Source organism: Chionomys nivalis, chromosome 19 (assembly GCF_950005125.1).
Source record: "Chionomys nivalis chromosome 19, mChiNiv1.1, whole genome shotgun sequence".
In the NCBI taxonomy this organism is placed as follows: Eukaryota; Metazoa; Chordata; class Mammalia; order Rodentia; family Cricetidae; genus Chionomys; species Chionomys nivalis.
The window spans coordinates 4,524,764-4,543,668 of NC_080104.1; the positions used below are offsets into that span (position 1 = coordinate 4,524,764).

At 38.7% G+C, this 18,905-nt stretch overlaps 1 protein-coding gene across 1 annotated transcript in view; it reads right to left on the reverse strand.

Moving 5' to 3' along the window:
• Kcnh8 (potassium voltage-gated channel subfamily H member 8) overlaps positions 1 to 18,905 on the reverse strand; it is a 461,323-nt gene that overhangs the window by 247,234 nt on the left and 195,184 nt on the right. Inside the window, exon 3 of the mRNA XM_057751424.1 lies at positions 9,175 to 9,306. Within this exon, the coding sequence (XP_057607407.1) occupies positions 9,175 to 9,306 (132 nt within the window). The remainder of the gene's footprint in view (positions 1 to 9,174; positions 9,307 to 18,905) is intronic.

Genomic DNA, 18,905 nt, shown 5'->3' on the forward strand with positions numbered 1-18,905 from the left:
AACCTAAAAGAGAATTAAGAGAATTGTTGGAGGTAATGAAGCAAATGGACTTAACAGAAATCTATAGAACACTCCACCAAAATAGGAAAGAATACACCTTCTTCTCTACAGCTCATGGAATCTTCTCGAAAATTGACCACATACTCGGAAACAAAGGAAACCTCCACAGATACAAAAAAAATCAGTGTCCACCTGTGTCTTATCAGATCACCATGGATTAAAGTTAGAAGGCACCAACAATGCTACCCCCACTTAAAGAAAACAGAGAAAGCATACATTGGGAACTTAACAGCACACCTGAAAGCTCTAGAAAAAAAAAGAAGCAGATGCACCCAGGAGGAGTAGAAGACTGGAAATAATCAAACTGAGGGCAGAAATCAACAAAATAGAAACACAGAAAACAGTCCAAAGAATCAATGAAACAAAAAGTTGATTCTTAGAGAAAATCAACAAGATCGACAAAGCCCTATCCAAACTAATTAAACGACAGAAAGAGATCACGCAAATGAATAAGATCAGAAATGAATAACCACAGACACAGAGGAAATTCAGAGAAACATTAGATCTTACTGCAAAAGCTTGTATGCCACAAAACTGGAAAATGCAAAAGAAATGGACACTTTTTTAGATAAGTACCATATACCAAACCTAAACCAAGACCAGGTGAATGATCTAAATAGACCAGTTAGTCACAAAGAATTAGAAACAGTTATCAAAAATCTCCCTTCCAAAAGAAGCCCAGGACCAGATGGTTTCAATGCAGAGTTCCACCAGAACTTCCAAGAAGAGCTAATACCTATACTCCTAAATGTATTTCACAATATAGAAACAGAAGAGTTATTGCCAAATTCCTTTTATGAAGCTACAGTTACCCTGATACCAAAACCACACAAAGACCCAACCAAGAAAGAGAATTACAGCCCTATATCACTCATGAACATCGATGCAAAAATTCTCAATAAGATACTGGCAAACCGAATTCAAGAACACATTAGAAAAATTATCCATTATGATCAAGTAGGCTTCATCCCAGAGATGCAGGTCTGGTTCAACATACACAAATCTATCAATGTAATCAACTATATAAATAAACTGAAAGAAAAAACCATATGATCATTCCATTAGATGCTGAAAAAGCATTCGACAAAATTCAACACCCCTTTATGATAAAGGTCTTGGAAAGATTAGGGATACAAAGGTTCATACCTAAACATAATAAAAGCTATTTACAGCAAACCGACAGCTAACATTAAATTAAACGGAAAAAAACTCAAAGCCATCCCACTAAAATCAGGAATACGACAAGGATGTCCACACTCTCCATACCTCTTCAACATAGTGCTTCAAATTCTAGCAATAGCAATAAGACAACACAAGGGGATCAAGGGGATTCATATTGGAAAGGAAGAAGTTAAGCTTTTGTTATTTACAGATGATATGATAGTATACATAAGCGACCCCAGAAACTCTACCAAAGAACTCCTACAGCTGATAAACACCTTTGGTAATGTGGCAGGTTACAAAATCAACTCCAAAAAATCAGTTGCCTTCCTATACACTAAGGATAAGGCAGCAGAGAGGGAAATCAGAGAAGCATCACCTTTCACGATAGCCACAAATAGCATAAAATATCTTGGGGAAACTCTGACCAAGGAAGTGAAAGATCTATTTGACAAGAACTTTAAGTCTTTGAAGAAAAAAATTGAAGAGGACACCAGAAAATGGAAGGATCTCCCTTGCTCTTGAATTGGGAGGATCAACATAGTAAAAATGGCAATTCTATCAAAAGCGATCTATAGATCCAATGAAATCCCCATCAAAATCCCATCAAAATTCTTCACAGATCTGGAGAAGACAATAGTCAACTTTATATGGAAAAACAAAAAACCCAGGATAGCCAAAACAATCTTATACAATAAAGGATCGTCTGGAGGCATTACCATCCCTGACTTCAAACCCTATTAAAGAGCTACAGTATTGAAAACAGCTTGGTATTGGCATAAAAACAGAGAAGTCGACTAATGGAATCGAATAGAAGACCCTGACTTTACCCCACAAACCTACGAACACCTGATTTTCGATAAAGGAGCTAAAAGTATACAATGGAAAAAAGAGAGCATCTTCAACAAATTGTGCTGGCAAAACTGGATGTCAATCTGTAGAAGAATGAAAATAGATCCATATCTATCACCATGCACAAAACTCAAGTCCAAATGGATTAAAGACCTCAATATCAGTCCGAACACACTGAACCTGATAGAAGAGAAAGTGAGAAGTACTCTACAACACATGGGCACAGGAGACCACTTCCTACGTATAACCCCAGCAGCACAATCACTAAGGACATCATTGAATAAATGGGACCTCCTGAGACTGAGAAGCTTCGGTAAAGCAAAGGACACTGTCACTAAGACAAAAAGGCAACCCACTGACTGGGAGAAGATCTTCACCAACCCCACAACTGACAAAGGTCTGATCTCCAAAATATATAAAGAACTCAAGAAACTAGACCGTAAAAGGTTAATCAATCCAATTATAAAATGGGGCACTGAGCTGTACAGAAGAATTCTCAACAGAAGTTCAAATGGCCAAAAGACACTTAAGATCATGCTCAACTTCCTTAGCGATCAGGGAAATGCAAATCAAGACAACTTTAAGATACCATCTTACACCTGTCAGAATGGCTAAAATCAAAAACACCAATGATAGCCTCGGCTGGAGAGGTTGTGGAGAAAGGGGTACACTTATCCATTGCTGGTGGCAATGCAAACTTGTGCAACTATTTTGGAAATCAGTGTGGCGGTTTCTCAGGAAAGTTGGGATCAACCTACCCCTGGACCCAGCAATACCACTCTTGGGAATATACCCAAGAGATTCCTTATCATACAACAAAAGTATATGCTCAACTATGTTCATAGCAGCATTGTTTGTAATAGCCAGAACCTGGAAACAACCTAGATGCCCTTCAATGGACGAATGGATGAAGAAAGTATGGAATATATACATATTAGAGTACTACTCAGCAATAAAAAACAATGACTTCTTGAATTTTGCATACAAATGGACGGAAATTGAAAACACTATTCTGAGTGAGTTAAGCAAGACCCAAAAAGAGGAACATAGGATGTACTCACTCATATTTGGTTTCTAGCCATAAATAAAGGACATTGAGACTATAATTCGTGATCCTAGAGAAGCTAAATAAGAAGGTGAATCCAAAGAAAAACATATAAGCATCCTCTTGAATATTAACCTTCATTAGGGAGAGACAGAGACCCACATTGAAGCACCAGACTGAAGTCTCACGATCCAAAGGAGGAGCAGAAGGAGAGAGAGCACGAGCAAGGAACTCAGGACTGCGAGGGGTGCCCCCACACACTGAGACAATGGGGATGTTCTATCGGGAACTCATCAAGACCAGCTGGCCGGGGTCTGAAAAAGCATGGGACAAAACCGGACTCGCTGAACAAAGCGGACAATGAGGACTACTGAGAACTCATGAACAATGGCAATGGGTTTTTGATCCTATTGCATGTACTGGCTTTGTGGGAGTCTAGGTAGTTTGGATGCTCACCTTACTAGACCTGGATGGAGGTGGGTGGTCCTTGGACCTCCCACAGGGCAGGGAACCCTGATTGCTCTTAGGGCTGATGAGGGAGGGAGACTTGATTGGGGGAGGGGGAGGGAAATGGGAGGCGGTGGCGGGGAAGAGAAAGAAAGAAAGAAAGAAAGAAAGAAAGAAAGAAAGAAGGAAGGAAGGAAGGAAGGAAGGAAGGAAGGAAAGAAAGAAAGAAAGAAAGAAAGAAAGAAAGAAAGAAAGAAAGAAAGAAAGAAAGAAAGACACAAGAACATTCTTTCCCACCAGGAAAGCAAAGCCTAAGGGGAGGAATGCCTTGTCCCTCTTCCTTGGTGCTTTTCACAGGTGCAGAAGACATCTTCAAAGAATGACCTCACAAGTAGAAGAATTGAATCAGCATGCAGAACAGCGCAAGAGAACGCTACAAGGGCTCCAGAACTGCTCTTCCAGGATGCTCAGCACTAGCATTCTAAAGCATGAGAAGAGTAAGCCATTACTGCTTGACCTTGTGGTCATGGGATTTTCAGGACCTCATGCCTGTATGCAATGAACAGCTAACATTCAGCAAGATGAGCATCATTATTTCTTCCTTCCAAAGCCACTTAGTGATTGGTTCAGGTATAGTTGCAAATATCAGACTTTAGTCACTGTCCTTGACCATGGCAAATCATTACAAGGAATGGCAAATTCAGAATAGGAATGACATCACATGTGAATCCCAATTAGTAACACTGCTGGAAAGAAATTAAAGAGCTTCATCCACCTCCCCTAGAGATTCCATCCCCATTTTAGAAACTGTAGTTTGTTTTCCCTCATTTTGTGATAACTGATGATGCTGTGACCATATAGCACATCAAATCTGGGACACTCCATAAGAAATAATTTAAAAAAAAAAGGCACTGTGTCTTGTTCTTGGAAAAAATACACACCCTATATTTTTAAGTTCAACTGGCTTGAATAAAAACACTAATTGATATCAAGAGTGAACTTCTGTGAAAAAAAATTTATAAAATTCAAACACACAAATGAGTTGAGAAGAAAAGAATTTTAATTGATATATAAATAAACATGCTCTAGGAAAATCAGCCAATCAGAAATTGACTCTGTATCTGTAATGTTCCAGAAGCCATGGGCCATTCAGAGACATAGGAAGCAGTGCCAGGCTGCAGTGATTGGGCAAGGATGAGATTGTCAGTTCCAAGGTTCAAGGATGGAGTCATATGAGGAGATTTCTGCTTGCTTGTGAGAAAACTCCAAGAAACCAAGACAAGAGTTTTATGACCTCAGTTTCTAAAGAAACACAGAATAGTTCATGCCTCCTCTGGGTGTAGTGGATAAGAGTGAGTTTATTTCAGATCATTCATTATGTGGCTATTGTTATATGTTTATACGCCTTTATGGAAAACGTGTTGTTGCTACACGCAGCTTGTACACCATATGCAGCTTGCCCTTGTGATTGGACACTTTACTCATGTGACTCCGCTTAACCTTCAGAGTATAAATTGTCCGATGGTTTGAATAAAGTTGTCTAATGCATGAGACTTTAGTTCTCCTCGTTTATGGGCTCCATTCTCCCAGGTTCCACCTCCCTTAGAGAGATAAACATAGATAACTAGGCTGTGAATACCAGTACTGAAAGTAAGAAGAGAAAAGTACATACACTACAGGTAGTCCATGGAAGTTTACTCACTGAGAGCTAGGTGGTTTGGTAAACCAAACTACAGAGAAGAGCAAGGTTTCAATCTGGTAACAGAGATACAGCATGTGGGATAACTTGAGGGCCTGAAAAAGCAGACAGAAAGGAGTACACTTTTCCTGAGCATAATCAGGCAAGCACAGATTAACCAGAAGCCTCAAGGCTGTTAAGTGGACATGGTACGAAGTAAGTGGTTTGACTGCTTAGGGGAGGGAGGAGGCTTTATTAGCTGATGCTTAAATACTTGAACTTACATCCTGTCCCACATGAGCTAACAGTATGTGACGAAGCGCTATGGCTATGTCTTCTTGGTTTAGTGCACTGGCCTCAACTGTCTGGAGTCAGTAAAAACAAATGGAAGAAAGGTCGGGTGTTCCTGCTACCGCCCTCTGGAGGCTGCCTTACAGAAGTAGGGCAGCAATGACTCCTTGACACACACCCATGAGCACATCTGTCTTCATCTTTCCTAGCTTCCTACAATATCTCTTCTGTACATGGTCTTTGCCCCCTTTCACAGCTCTCTCCTCCTGGATACATATAAATCTGAAGGCTTGCTTCTCTCCTCATTCTCCTTGTCATTAGCTGGAAGTTGTGGGATTTGAGCTAAGAGGTGAACGATGGCATCCCAGATACTAGCTTTTCTGATGATAGATCTGCTTAATCGACATTTGTGAAATTACTCAATTCACTATTAATTTTTCATGATTACATTAAATGTTAAATATGACTTTAAAAATTAAGTATATTTTATTACATCTTTAATTATATACAAATTTCATGTATTTAATTATATCCAAATACATTTTAAAAACTAAAGTTTCAGCAGTTGCTATTGGAAGTGCTTATTTTTCAACTCTAAAAAGATTTTGTTAATCCTGTTATCAGAAAGCCTTTTTCAAAGTTACTAACTTACTTAAAACACTTACTTACAGAATGATGTTTTTCTTTTCTTTTCAGGACATTTGACTGGGAGGAAAGACTTCAGATCATCAATAATCTAGGTTGTCAACTGCATTAATATATAAACTCAAATTTTATATGAAGTATATTTTACAGATAGGGAAAGGAATAACAGCATTTCCCATTAAATTCTCTTGATACACAGTTTTAGACATGGACAAAAACAGGAGAGTTTCCACTTTGTCTTATGAGAGGAAATTTTCTGCTGAGCCCCCTTCCGCGTACACGCACAACGTGAGATGTAAACTCATTCTTACAGGCACAAACAGCTCACAGTGCTGTAACTGACAGCAAGTCTCATCACACTCCATCAGTAGCCCTTTCTAGAAAGTATGATTTTCTTCATTCCAAATAAAGCCCCAGTGATGTAGCAATTAATGATTCAAATGCTTCTTTAAATAGAAGTCATACACTTTGTAGTTTTTAAATGAAGTCCATCAAATGAATTTCTGAAGAGAATTAATTAATCTATACTTAATTTACATCATTGGACAGCAGTGTTGCAGATGAGCTTGAGTGGGGTCACACCTCATTTGAGAGGTTTTTTTTTTTTTTTTTTAGCACTGTCTGTATCTTTTAATATATAGGAGAACTTTCATTTGCAAAGATTGACAATGCATAAGTCCAAATCCAAACTCAATATCTCTTCCCTTGCATTGTCATTCCATGAGACATTATATATTAAACACTTATACATTTTTAAAAGTGGAGTCCACACCTAAAAGTTAGGGTTGAAATACCAAGTTGGTGATACTGATTAACAACTTATTACACAGAAGTCTACACTAAACAGTCTCTTTTTTCTGGGTACCAGATCCCATTTCAGTTCATAACACTATTATTAGCATTTTTCTCATTGTTGACTTTTGTTCGACAACTTCAAATACAAGCAATTTCTTAATAGGCAACTAAATGATAGAAGGTTAAACAAATATATGCTCTTAGAGACTTTTAAAAATGTTTTCAAAGCTTGTTTGTAACTTTGAATGAACTTAGCATACTGTAGAGTGCAAGCTCTATGGGACATGGTGGTACACGGCTGTCAGTAACATCCCATCTAACAACCAGCATACAGCACTTGTACCTACCACACATCAAATAACACCATGACTTCCACAACACCAGTGTTAACACATCTGTATTTCCTGATGAAATGAGGAGGTGGGAAGCATTGTGATGCTATTTTCTGGTCCTCATGTAAGTGACTGAGGTATGTGAACATCTCTTTTTTGTCAAGTAAGGTGTCATTACAAAGATGAAAATGTAAATGCACATCTCCATGAATTTGAATATACATGAAATATTGACTAAGCACTATCAATTGCTGAGAGTTGCTGGTTACAAGGGGCCATGGGAATGTATAGCACTAACAACTAGTATTTAACAAGTCAACCCACCAGATGTATAAGTCCTGTTGTGGAGCCCCACCAGCAATGCTGTAGGATCACTGGTTCTGGAAAGAAGGTGCTCCTGTTTATAATTTCTCTCATGAGCTACTTTATTTCTTCCCTACATACAGCTCTGGATGTATTCCCACTGCTTGTGTGCTTGTCTTGTGAAAATATTCTATCTATTGGACACACATACAGCTGTGGATAGTGAGGAAGATGGTTTCTGCTTAACTGCATAATTTTGATGAATAGAAATAATACTAGAATATTTTACATTACTCAGCAGACAAAGGATTACTAGTCAGAAAGACAGTCTTTTACACAGACAGGTAATTTTAGACTCCAGAACAAATTCAAACAGGCTACTTGCCCCCTGGAGACAAATATCTGGTTGCCTCTAGATTCAAATACACGAGATCATTTTCCAAGGTATTGTTTGTTGCTGATTCAAGGCCAGAGCTTGAAGCAACTTAAGTCTGCACATACTTCCTACCACTCAAGGTTCACATAATTAATTGTTATTGTTAAATCTTTAATTCCAATGTCATTTTCTGTCTGGGAACCCTAACCATTTGAGCTACACGCATGGCTAAGTGTTACTCACTGTACAATCAATGTGACCTCCCCTGCCTAAGATAAACTACGTGACTTATCATGTGTTATAAGAAGAGGACCCTAAGAAAGAGATATATGGATCTACATAGAAATGAGAAAAACATAAGATCTCCTGAGTAAATTGGGAGGGGGGGAGAAGAGAGGGTAGAAGAGGAGGAGGAGGAAAGGAGGGAAGAAGAGAAATATGTATAGCTCGATAAAAAAGAATGGATCAGGCCCTGAAAACATAACTTATACTTGTCCGGTTTTTGCTGGAAAGGAACGTGGTGAGACGAGGAGAGAAAGAGAGTGAAGGAGTGGTGCATAGGGCTATGAGGAAGGCAGCAGTGGAGAGAGAGCCAAGTGTGAGGGAAGAACAAGAATCGTATGAGAAGGTGAGTGAGTGAGCAAGTGCGAGAGTGAGTATGGCTGAGAGTAGATGTATATGGAAAGAGAGATATGCAGTTGTATATAAAAGGATGTTGTAACTGAATATGGAAATATGTAACTGTGCAGGAGAGAGGTGCATGTATATAAAGAGAAATCTATTTGTATGTAAAGAGATGCAACAGCAGAGAGATTGTTGTAGGAGGCCAATAAAGATCATCAAGAAAGAGAAATTATTTCAGTTGAAGTAAAAGAGAAGGTTACCATCAGGAAAACGTGTGCTTGCTCCTTTTTTTAGGTTACCAGCAGAAAGTGTAAGATTTCTCATTTTTCCCCTCAGACAGAAATGTCTAGTAACCCTCACATAAGAATTTTTGTAAGCCTTCAATACTCTGAGGTTTTCTTTTTAATACCCTGGAGTAGATCTGGGAGCTGGCCTCTCCATATGCATTAACCAAGAGTTATCAATTGCTGTTATCAAAATGGCATTTTTTTCTTTTCCATATATTTGAGTGAACAATTTCAAACTGTTTTGCTAGCTATTTATGTTTTAAGAAAACCAAATGTACCTTCTTTTTTATCTTCTGAAGTAATCTTCACTTTAGTATCTGTTATATCTTTGAAAGAAGCCAGAAAAAGGACCACATCTCCTTTTTCATTCTTTATAGGAACAATATCCAATAGGCACCAAAACGGAGACCCTGCAAAGATAAAAGAAGTGTGAGTCAGCCTCCTGGTTCAGCTATGAAAGTCCAGTTGGTAATCACAAAGAGCCCTTGCTGTTTTCATCTACCCCACCATCTCATGGTGGATCTTGAATAAAGACCTTTGCTTGGTGGGAGTTTATTAGAGGCGTGGCCAATTTCAAACCAATGATGATTTACTAGAATGAATAACATGCAAATAAAAAGGAATGGAAAACACCAGCTCTGAGAGATGACACCATGCCTCTTACACCCTCACCCACAACTCTGTGGTTTTATGTTAATGACACCAATACTGCCACCTTAGTAACTCTTCAATGTTAGGAAGATTGATATTACACATTACACATCTCTGTGAGTGGTTTATTTATAACATATGAATTTTTCTGTAATTATGCTGAGTCAAAGGAGGAAGAAAGGCCCAAGGTGAATCTTCAAGTTTTGACTCCATTAGCTGTTTCCTTCCTTGGCTTCTCCCTTCCCTTTTCCCCTCTCCCTTTTCTCTGTCCTACCAGTGTGCAGAATAGATGTAGTCTCTTTACCTCCTGACTGCCAGGCCAGTCCCATGCACCTGTAGGCCAAAATTGCTCCCCAAAGTTGCATTCTCCACACTATTATACCACAGCAACAGAAAAGTAAATAATACAGACAATAATCGAATTCAATTCCACTTTGGGAGTAGAAGAACCGTAGCATAAAGATTCACATTCAAGGCCATTACACTCAGTGGACTCTGAATAATGTGAATATTCTTAAATATTTTTATTGATTTTTCACATAGGTATTTAATTTTTACTTATACTTCCTTTTCTGCTAAGTTAACTAGAATACCACTGTTTAAAATTGGGAGTCTTTCCCATCAATGCTCTAGCTTCAATAGAAACAAAAAGTTATCAGGTCATAGCATCAGACACTAGAGAAAGTAATATTTTCTTGGGTTAGAGGGATGACTGTGCAGTTAAGATGGCTCTGCACACTCTCTGCAATAGCTCTATCACAGTGAATTCAACCTCCTTTTGCTATAGTAACTAAAGGCTATTCCACAGTGTAGACCTATCTCCTTGACTCACAGACAAAATGGACAATGGGCAACTACTTTCCAGAAAGAGTGATCCAGGCCCAGGCACATAAATCTCTCATAGGCCAATGCTAGATGTTACTAAGTCACTCAGCCTTGAATTCAGAGAGGCAAGTGATTCTTAAGAAGAGGGTTAGAGTGTCAGTTTTAACTCTGGCTGGATATAGCAACAGTAATTACCATGTAGGTCAGAAATGCCAAAATAAACAAGGCTCTGCTGGGATTTCAGTTAATAATATCTTTAATTTCCAAGGATAAATACAACTGATGGAGATAAGTAGAGTTTATACTTTCAATGGCAAAATATACTTTGGAACTGAATAAATAGTTACCTTGGGAAACAACGGTGTAAGGGAATTTGACTTGTTAGAAGACAACTCATTGTGTGCTTTCTGTATACACTGTCATGGTTTGAATATGTAATGTACATCAGTAGCTCTTGTGTTTAATATTTGATCCTTTGTTGATGGTGTTATTTTGTGACATTTTGGAAATCGTAGGAGGTGGATGTTGTTAGAGAAAGTGGGTCATTGGGGTGGTCCTTGAAGGTTGTTCATATTCTTTTTGCTCTTGATCCAGATGGCATGACTAGTGTATCTGACATACCCTAACCATCATTATGTTTTACCCTTCAACAAGTCCAGAAGCTAGAGAATCAGCCATTTTTAAACTGTTAACTAAAATAATTTTTTTTGTTCTTGAAGTTTAATAGGTCAAATATTCTGTCCCATTCAGGTGAATATGTAATATTTGGCAAAAGCAAAAACTAAGGATTAAGTACTAAACATATAGCTATGGTTTAGTCATTTAATCCACACAGGTAGAAAATGAGGTCTATTGAGTCATGAGTGGTCTTGTTCATTTTGATCTATACTGTCATGATGGAGAACATTTTAGTTATTCAATATATCAACTTCTTAGAGTAGAATATGAAGAATACTTAATTCTCTATTTCTATTTTAAATATGATCTTGAGTAGAATTTAATAATGGCTATGTGTTTTTTAACTGTAACTATACATATAATACCCTGAGTACTAACAGCATCAATGTCAAATGACCTGGGTAACATGGTCTCCATCAAGAGTTGCATTTTCTGTTCTCTGAAAACATTTCATATTGACTGAATGCTAGAGTGAGATATTGGCCAGTCTTAGAAGTAATTCCCGGTGTGAAAGAAGGCAGAGAGACTCCTTTTGATGGCAGCTGGGGATTGAGGGGAGTGAGAGCTTCATGTCTTTCTCAGAAAGCAAAAGATAGTGATGGGAGACCTTTAGGTTTTGCAAGAAATCTGTTGCTGCTATTTCCTTGTTCTGGCTTTACCAGTTCTCACATCTTTCTCTGGAGCATTCTGCCTAACTCTAGTTTTCCTCTCATGGTTCAACAGTAAGCTCTGAGAACACCATGCCTCCCTCAAACCCAAAAGGATTCCTGCTTTCCTGGAGCACCAGTGTAGCTTTTTATACTTCTCAAAATGTACAGTCTGTTTCCCAGTGACTGCAAGGAGGAGCAAGAGTGACCTGGATAAGGATGATGAGCAGAACTAATGAAAGTACGGCCTTAAAAAGGAGGAAAAGGGCTGCTTAAGAGGCTCGCCTCCCCTGCATCTCCCCCAGTCCCTACCACCCCTGGTACAACTGCAGCAGGAATAAAAGTAATGACTTTTTAGAGAAGCAAGAGGTAAAATCTTCACCTTTTTGTGAACTGCCTATCTCTTCTTAACTTTTTAATTTACCACTACTGGAAACCTTACCTTTCAAATGCCTCAGGATGCCAAAGCCTCAGCACTTGTGAAATAGTAAAAGTAAGGCTAGGCATAAATCAAACTAGTTAGAGACTACTAAGAATTGAACAGTGGCTAAAAATAACCTTTAATTTAATGTTTATTGAAAACTGAGGGGAGTTGTCATTAGCAGTTGTTTAAATTATTTTTTCACTGAAAAATGAATATGCCTGGTGGTGAGTTAGATGCTAGAGCATTTATTGGCATGCATGAGGCCTACGTTTTAATTTAATTTAAAAGGACTGGAGCACAACATCAAATATTAATGATGGTAGACTGTGGAGTTTAGTTATCCTTTCAGGAGTTTTGTTTGGGGATTTTCTAGAATATTAATAAAGGAATATATAGACAACTTCTGACCACTTAAGAGGTTAAAGAAAGAAATGAAAGAGTTCAAGACTGAATCACCAAGATAATTGAGCCCTGCCTACGTAAAGGTCATTTCTTAATGTGCTCTTTGAAATTATACAAGTTCAAATAAGTATTCCTTGTAAAACTTTGAGAAAAGTTCTACTTTTATTTGGGATGGGGAAAAAAGGAAGGAAGGAAGGAAGGAAGGAAGGAAGGAAGGAAGGAAGGAAGGAAGGAAGGAAAGACTAGTTATGTGTTTCAGTTTTTGTTTGTTTGTGTTTTACTCCAAGTTTCCTTTGTTCTTAAGTAAGAAATAGCAGCAAAAATAAAAACTTTCTTCCTTTTCAAGGAGCAATTCCAATGATTAGGAGAAAGAGGAGTTGGGGAAACTGAGAACAAAAACAAATCCCCAAGATATGATTTTTCAGCCTAGTGTTCTAGCATCTCCATTGAACAGATCATTCTCCAAACTATAGATTAGCACATCTACAATTGCTTAAAATCAAAGATTAATACAGATAACACAGCATTTCTATGTATAGTTAATCATGCATTTAGCATGATTCACAAGGAAACTTGAATTTACAATACATCAATGTCTTGAGACTATCACATACAGGAAGAACTAGTGGTAACTGTCATTTCCTAAGCTTGTATCATGTCCTGTCTACCACACCATATATACATTTCACAAATCCTGACTAAGCATCTCACAGGTCAGTCTAACCAATTCTTACCATACTCTGTAGCTGTGGAGGTTGAGGTGTAGACTAGTCCTTGGAGTCACAGTACGTATATAGATGCATATTTGTACACAAGGCTCCCCAAGCTCACTTTATTATGGTCTGCTGATGATTCTACTTCATGAAAAACACTTTAGGGGACAAATTTTCTTTTCAATTTCCTCACTTTATAAATGCTGCAGTGTAGGAAGAAAAGGAAAGGCTCTGTACTATCAACAAATTCCACTTACAACCTCAAAGGAAGAGAAGGGCCTCTGTGTAAAATTTCAGTTTTGACTTATGATCCAGCTTTATTAAGGTGCACACAGTTTTAAATCTTGAATTTGCATATTGGATGAGATAGTAGGATAAAAAAAAACAATGCTGGTACAACTTCAAGACAGGGCCCAGACCTATGAATCAAGTACCATGCTTGCAGTATAGCTACCTATGCAGAAGGCAGCTCAGCAGTGGGACATCTATCACCACAAAGTCTTGACCAGACGTCACCACCCCCTGAAGTTCTACTTCTTCTATATGGGGGAAGCTTCAGCAATTGTGCTGTGCTTACAATGGTCATTGTCCATATGACATGCATCAGCATATCCTGAACTCTTAAGACTGGAGTGACAAGGGGAAGGAGCTGCAGCTCAACCTGGAGCTATGGACCAAGCTTCTCAGTGGTTATCTGGAGAAGAGATCATATGTGACTGATAAATATTAGAGAACAGAAAATGCTTTAAAGGTTTGATTTCATAACAGAACAAGCTACTGAGATGGTCTCATTCCCTTGATATTTGACTTTAAGAAAACAATTTAAGATTTCATGAGACTTGCAGTTCCCCTGAGTAAGAATCTGACTTAAATAATAATTTGAGGATTAAGTTAATATTCTTCAACTGCATAAGGCTTTGGTTAGAAGAATCTATGGTCTTATCAGAACAATGCTAATAACCAATAAACAGACATAATGCCTATGCAAATGCATCATGAAAAACACAGGCTAGGATTCTTTAGGATTCCAAAAATCATTTGGAGATTACATTGAGAACAACTGGACATGAAGCTATTTGTTCATTCATCTAATATTTATTGACCATTTCCATGGCAGACACTATTCTAGGTCTTTGATTATACCAAATAATGGATCTTTGTTGCAAGCTCTGAAAGAACTGACATTCAACTTTGGAGAGAAATACAGGAAATTATTGCTGTGAAAAATAGACAAATTATATAGTTTGTTAAATGCTACAGCAGAAAGAATATGTCAAGGGGAGATGTGTGACTTGGAAGAGTTTGTAGGGTGGTGTAGTAATTCTCTCTCTCTCTCTCTCTCTCTCTCTCTCTGTGTGTGTGTGTGAGTGTGTGTGTGTTGTATTTGTGGAGTTTGAGTGTGTGTGGTACATACAAATGAATGCTTGGTTGAAGAATTCAAAGTACTGTGTAAGAAGCAGAGATGTCTAATGAGAACTGAAAACATGGAAGTAATGGTTGAAACTGGGTTGGTAAGAATCACACAATGAATCTCACTGTATAAATATACGATTACTGTTTTACATGGCATTTAGCACCTCCCAAGAATATGCTGACAACACACACACTAAACATTTGTTCCACTGTATAAACTCAATTCCTGGTGAAGACTGGGGAATGCCTCACCAGATTGTCCTAGTCACAACTTGGCAGGCAGCTAAGGCTGAACAGTCATCTTCCACAGCTTCCAGCCCCTTCAGAAGCACAGCACACGCTCCACCAGAACTAGAGGCAAAACCCAGTGTTCAGAAAAGCTTTGTTCTATCCACAGCACTCTGATGACCTTACCTTTAAATTCATTATCTGACATCAAACAGACAGTTTTGCAAATAGTAAATTTATGCATAATATCTTCTTTCTTATCCCAAGCTTTCCTCCCACAGGGGGGAAAAAAACAAACAATCCAACATGCACTTTCCAAAAGAAAATGAAAACTGTAGAAAGTAGAGAGGGTTCCATTGGGATGATCAACTTCAGAGGTGGGGTTATTCACCTGTCAAGGTCAGCAAATACGTTATATATAGTGTAGCAAATAGTAAAAAAATCATTCATGAAATTCAGCTGGGTTTTCATTCAGCTACTCAAATAGCCAAAGAAAATAGGGAACCTGGGAGCATGGTTATTTTCTAATAAATCTTCATTTATGAAAGCAAGTAGCCTTCAAGTACTATCCATGTATATATCATGATGTATCATGATATAGAGGCACTATATCATGATATAGAAGCCTATGGACTAATGAGTTTGGCATAGTATGAGTTATTAATAAGCTTTGAATAGTATGAGCTGGAGCCTCTATTTCTTTCACTCCCCCAATCCACTTGGCCCCAGACTCGCTGGCCATTCCTCACCTCCTTATCCTCCAAAGGATACAAATTTTACACATGTTTTCCTTATCAGCCTCCTAGAACTCCTGGGTATAGGACACCCAAAAGCCCTCTGTAACCAAACATTATTCCTCATTTGTCATCACTCATCTTATCACTCAGGCTCAGCATCTATTCTCTCTTCAAAGTCTCAGGGGATTTAAACCCCTTATCTCTGACCCCTTAAGAATAGACCTTCTTCACTTCACAACTTCCCCCTTTCAAAATCCCATACTTGCAGTTTAAAAACCCAATGGAACCTACCACTTGACTCAGGATCTGTGAGTTATTAACTGTGCAGTGGCTTGTATCCACCCTGTAGTACCCAACCCCTATAGCCTTCTTTCTACCATTCCTAGAAGGACCTGGCTCAGACATCAAGGATGTCTTTCTGCTTTCTGTTCATCTGGATCCCTCAGTCATAAAATACCCTTGCCTTTGCTTTGACTGACCTGGACACTAACATTTCTTCCCAAGTACTTGAATTATCCTAACCCAGGAGTTCTAGGACAGCCCAAAATCTAATTGGCCAGGCTCTGGCATCTGACTTATTCTCTTTAGCTTGTGCGATATGTAGATGACCTTCTCCTCTGTAGCCCATCCCTGTAAGTTGACCAGGCTGACACCTCTGCTCTAATAACTTCCTGTCTCACCCTATACAACACAGCTGTCCACCCCTCCGGTCACTTATTTGGAACTATTACTCCAATTCACAAGGCCATTACCCTATATAGTACACAGCCCATCATGAAAAGGGACATGTCAGGAGCAATGTGAGTTAGCTGGGATATGGAATCAGCGGTTAAGAACCTTAAAGGAAGTGAAGTGAGGCTACAAAAACTTTAAGACTCACACTTAGTGACCACTTCCTTCAGCAAGACTTGACTTCCTAAAACTTGCTCAGTCTTCCAAAAGAACACCCCCAACAAGAGATAAAATATTCACACTCATGAGCCTATGGATGATATTCCCATTCAAACCATAACCATGAGGAATGCAAGATGGAGGAAAGGGATTGGAAAATAAACTTAAAGAGACAGACTATGAACTGAGACAAGCTCATAGGTGGCTTTAGGCAACTTAAAGAGTTCATGTTCACCCATGAAGTAGGAGGAATTCACAGAAGGTTTTGTTACAGGTAAACTGCATCTGCAGTGTAGGGAGATGGTTTTAAGTCAAGAAGGAAAGAGAATATAAGTGGGGCAGATCTGAAGAGTGGCTAAGATAAATTTGTGTAACTCAAGCTCCACATTGAGAGAAACTCAACTACCAGGGGTGCAGAATGACAAGCCTCAGATTATGGGGCTAATGTAGTGAAACTGGCCTCAGGCTTTGGAAAGCAAGAGAGGATGGAGAGTTGCAATGGTCACAAGAAGGCCTTAACTAGCATCATGTATTTTTGTTTGCAGTTCTTCTCTTCATCTCTCCCATAGTACCACCTTGAAGGCTACTGCTAATTTTTAGGGGCTCTCTGGACTTAGGGGCTCCCTTTCTAGGCTTCTAAGTTTGGCTCTGATGTCAGGAAAGCTCTGGAATTAAAAGCATCACTTTATGGGCAGGAATACAGAGACAAGCTAGGAGGCAAGTTGTCTAGGCTTCATCAGCATGTCCCAGAGTTGCTGGACTCTTCAGGGAGAAGGTTGTGGGTGAGAATCATATAAATGTCATGGTAAGATGGTAAGATTAGGAGATATATTAATTTCTTTTAAATGAAAACAGAAGAATCATCTGGTATTAGACTCCAATTCTTTTTTATTTGAGAGTGTTTGCTTAATTAATAGGAGACATATACACTGACCAAGCCATCCACCTCAGCAGTCTCCTGCAAAGGGTGAATAGTGGTTGATTTAAGCCAGTAGGAGAAGGAAAAGAAGGTTTCAAGGCTGAGTGGGAGCAAGCAGTGAGGGTATTAAGGGCTGCCAGTGGCCTGAAAGTGGACACCTGAGGGCATTGGTTTGGAGAACCTATTGCTGAGGAGAGTGAAAGAGAGACTGAAGAGATGAGAGAGAGAAAGGACTGTGGGTTGAGGCTGATAATAGGGAGGTTCCTTAGGATACTTAATATTCTGGTAGAATAATCTAGTTTGAGCTTCATAGCCAACAGGGTTTTATTTTCTTGCTTGACTTAAACCATGTGGTCACCTTTAATCAAGATGAGAGTAAAGTAAGTTGGCAAGATCCACCATTTCCAACCCTAGAAAAGGTGGTTATCAGCCATGTGGCTCCCTCTACCCCACAGGGTAGGGAGTGGGGGGAGCCTAACAGCAAGATGGTGGCATGCCTCATCTTTAAGATTGCCTTTGTACTGACTTTTAACTAACGAGCTCTATGTTACAAGTTTTGAGTTCATACTCTTGTAACATATTTTATAGATTTTTTAACCACATACAAGATACTTAAAATATTGATGTGAAGAAAGTTTAAATCAAAGTGTTACAAATCTTGAGATGAGGTTCAAATCTTAACAAAAGTTTTAAAAATTTAAACTAAACCCAAAAGATTTTGGAAAGAGTAATAATAATCCCCACAGGAAAAAGTCTATCATTTAGCCTTGTTTTCCTCTTATTTCTCTGTCACATAGTTGCTGGCTTGCCTGATATGGGAAAGATTCATTTAAACAAGTATGCTTGTGTTTAGAGGAGGGAAACCATACCTAAACTCCAGAGCCAACTTTTTATTGAAGTGAGACAGCATAAAGTAAGAGTCTAATGCCACTCACACCTAAAAAACACCTGAATCCCTGTGAAACTGAATCCAGTAAGCTGAAAGCAAAGAAGGCTTAGAGATAGGAAATTTCTGAGTTCTGGCTGTAGGACGCTGCAGGAATGTCAGCTGAGAGAAGCACCACAGGCAAGGAATGGAGGAGTGTGTGTGTAAGCTGCACTTGGCCTATTCCTTTACTCTCTTCCCCTCCTTCTAGGTCCTGGCTCCCTCTTCAAAACAAACTTATAGATCTATCACCCATATCTTAAAATACAGGACATTTACAGAGTGTGGTGGGGAGACAAAAAAAAAAAAAAAACAAACAAAAAAAAAACCAAAGGGTGATTGTAACGGTGTAAAAAGAAAGCTTAAATTTAGGTAAAGGAAATCTCTTTATAATTCCCTGATTACTTGCAGTAATTTTAAAGGTCTCAAATGATATTGGTATCCTGGGTACTGTTAGGCAGACATTTGGATTCATTATCTAAGGAGTATTGAGAACAAATTCAATGACAAAAGTGAAAAAGTGCAGTGTTCTTCAGGTCAGGTGTCAGGTAGAGAG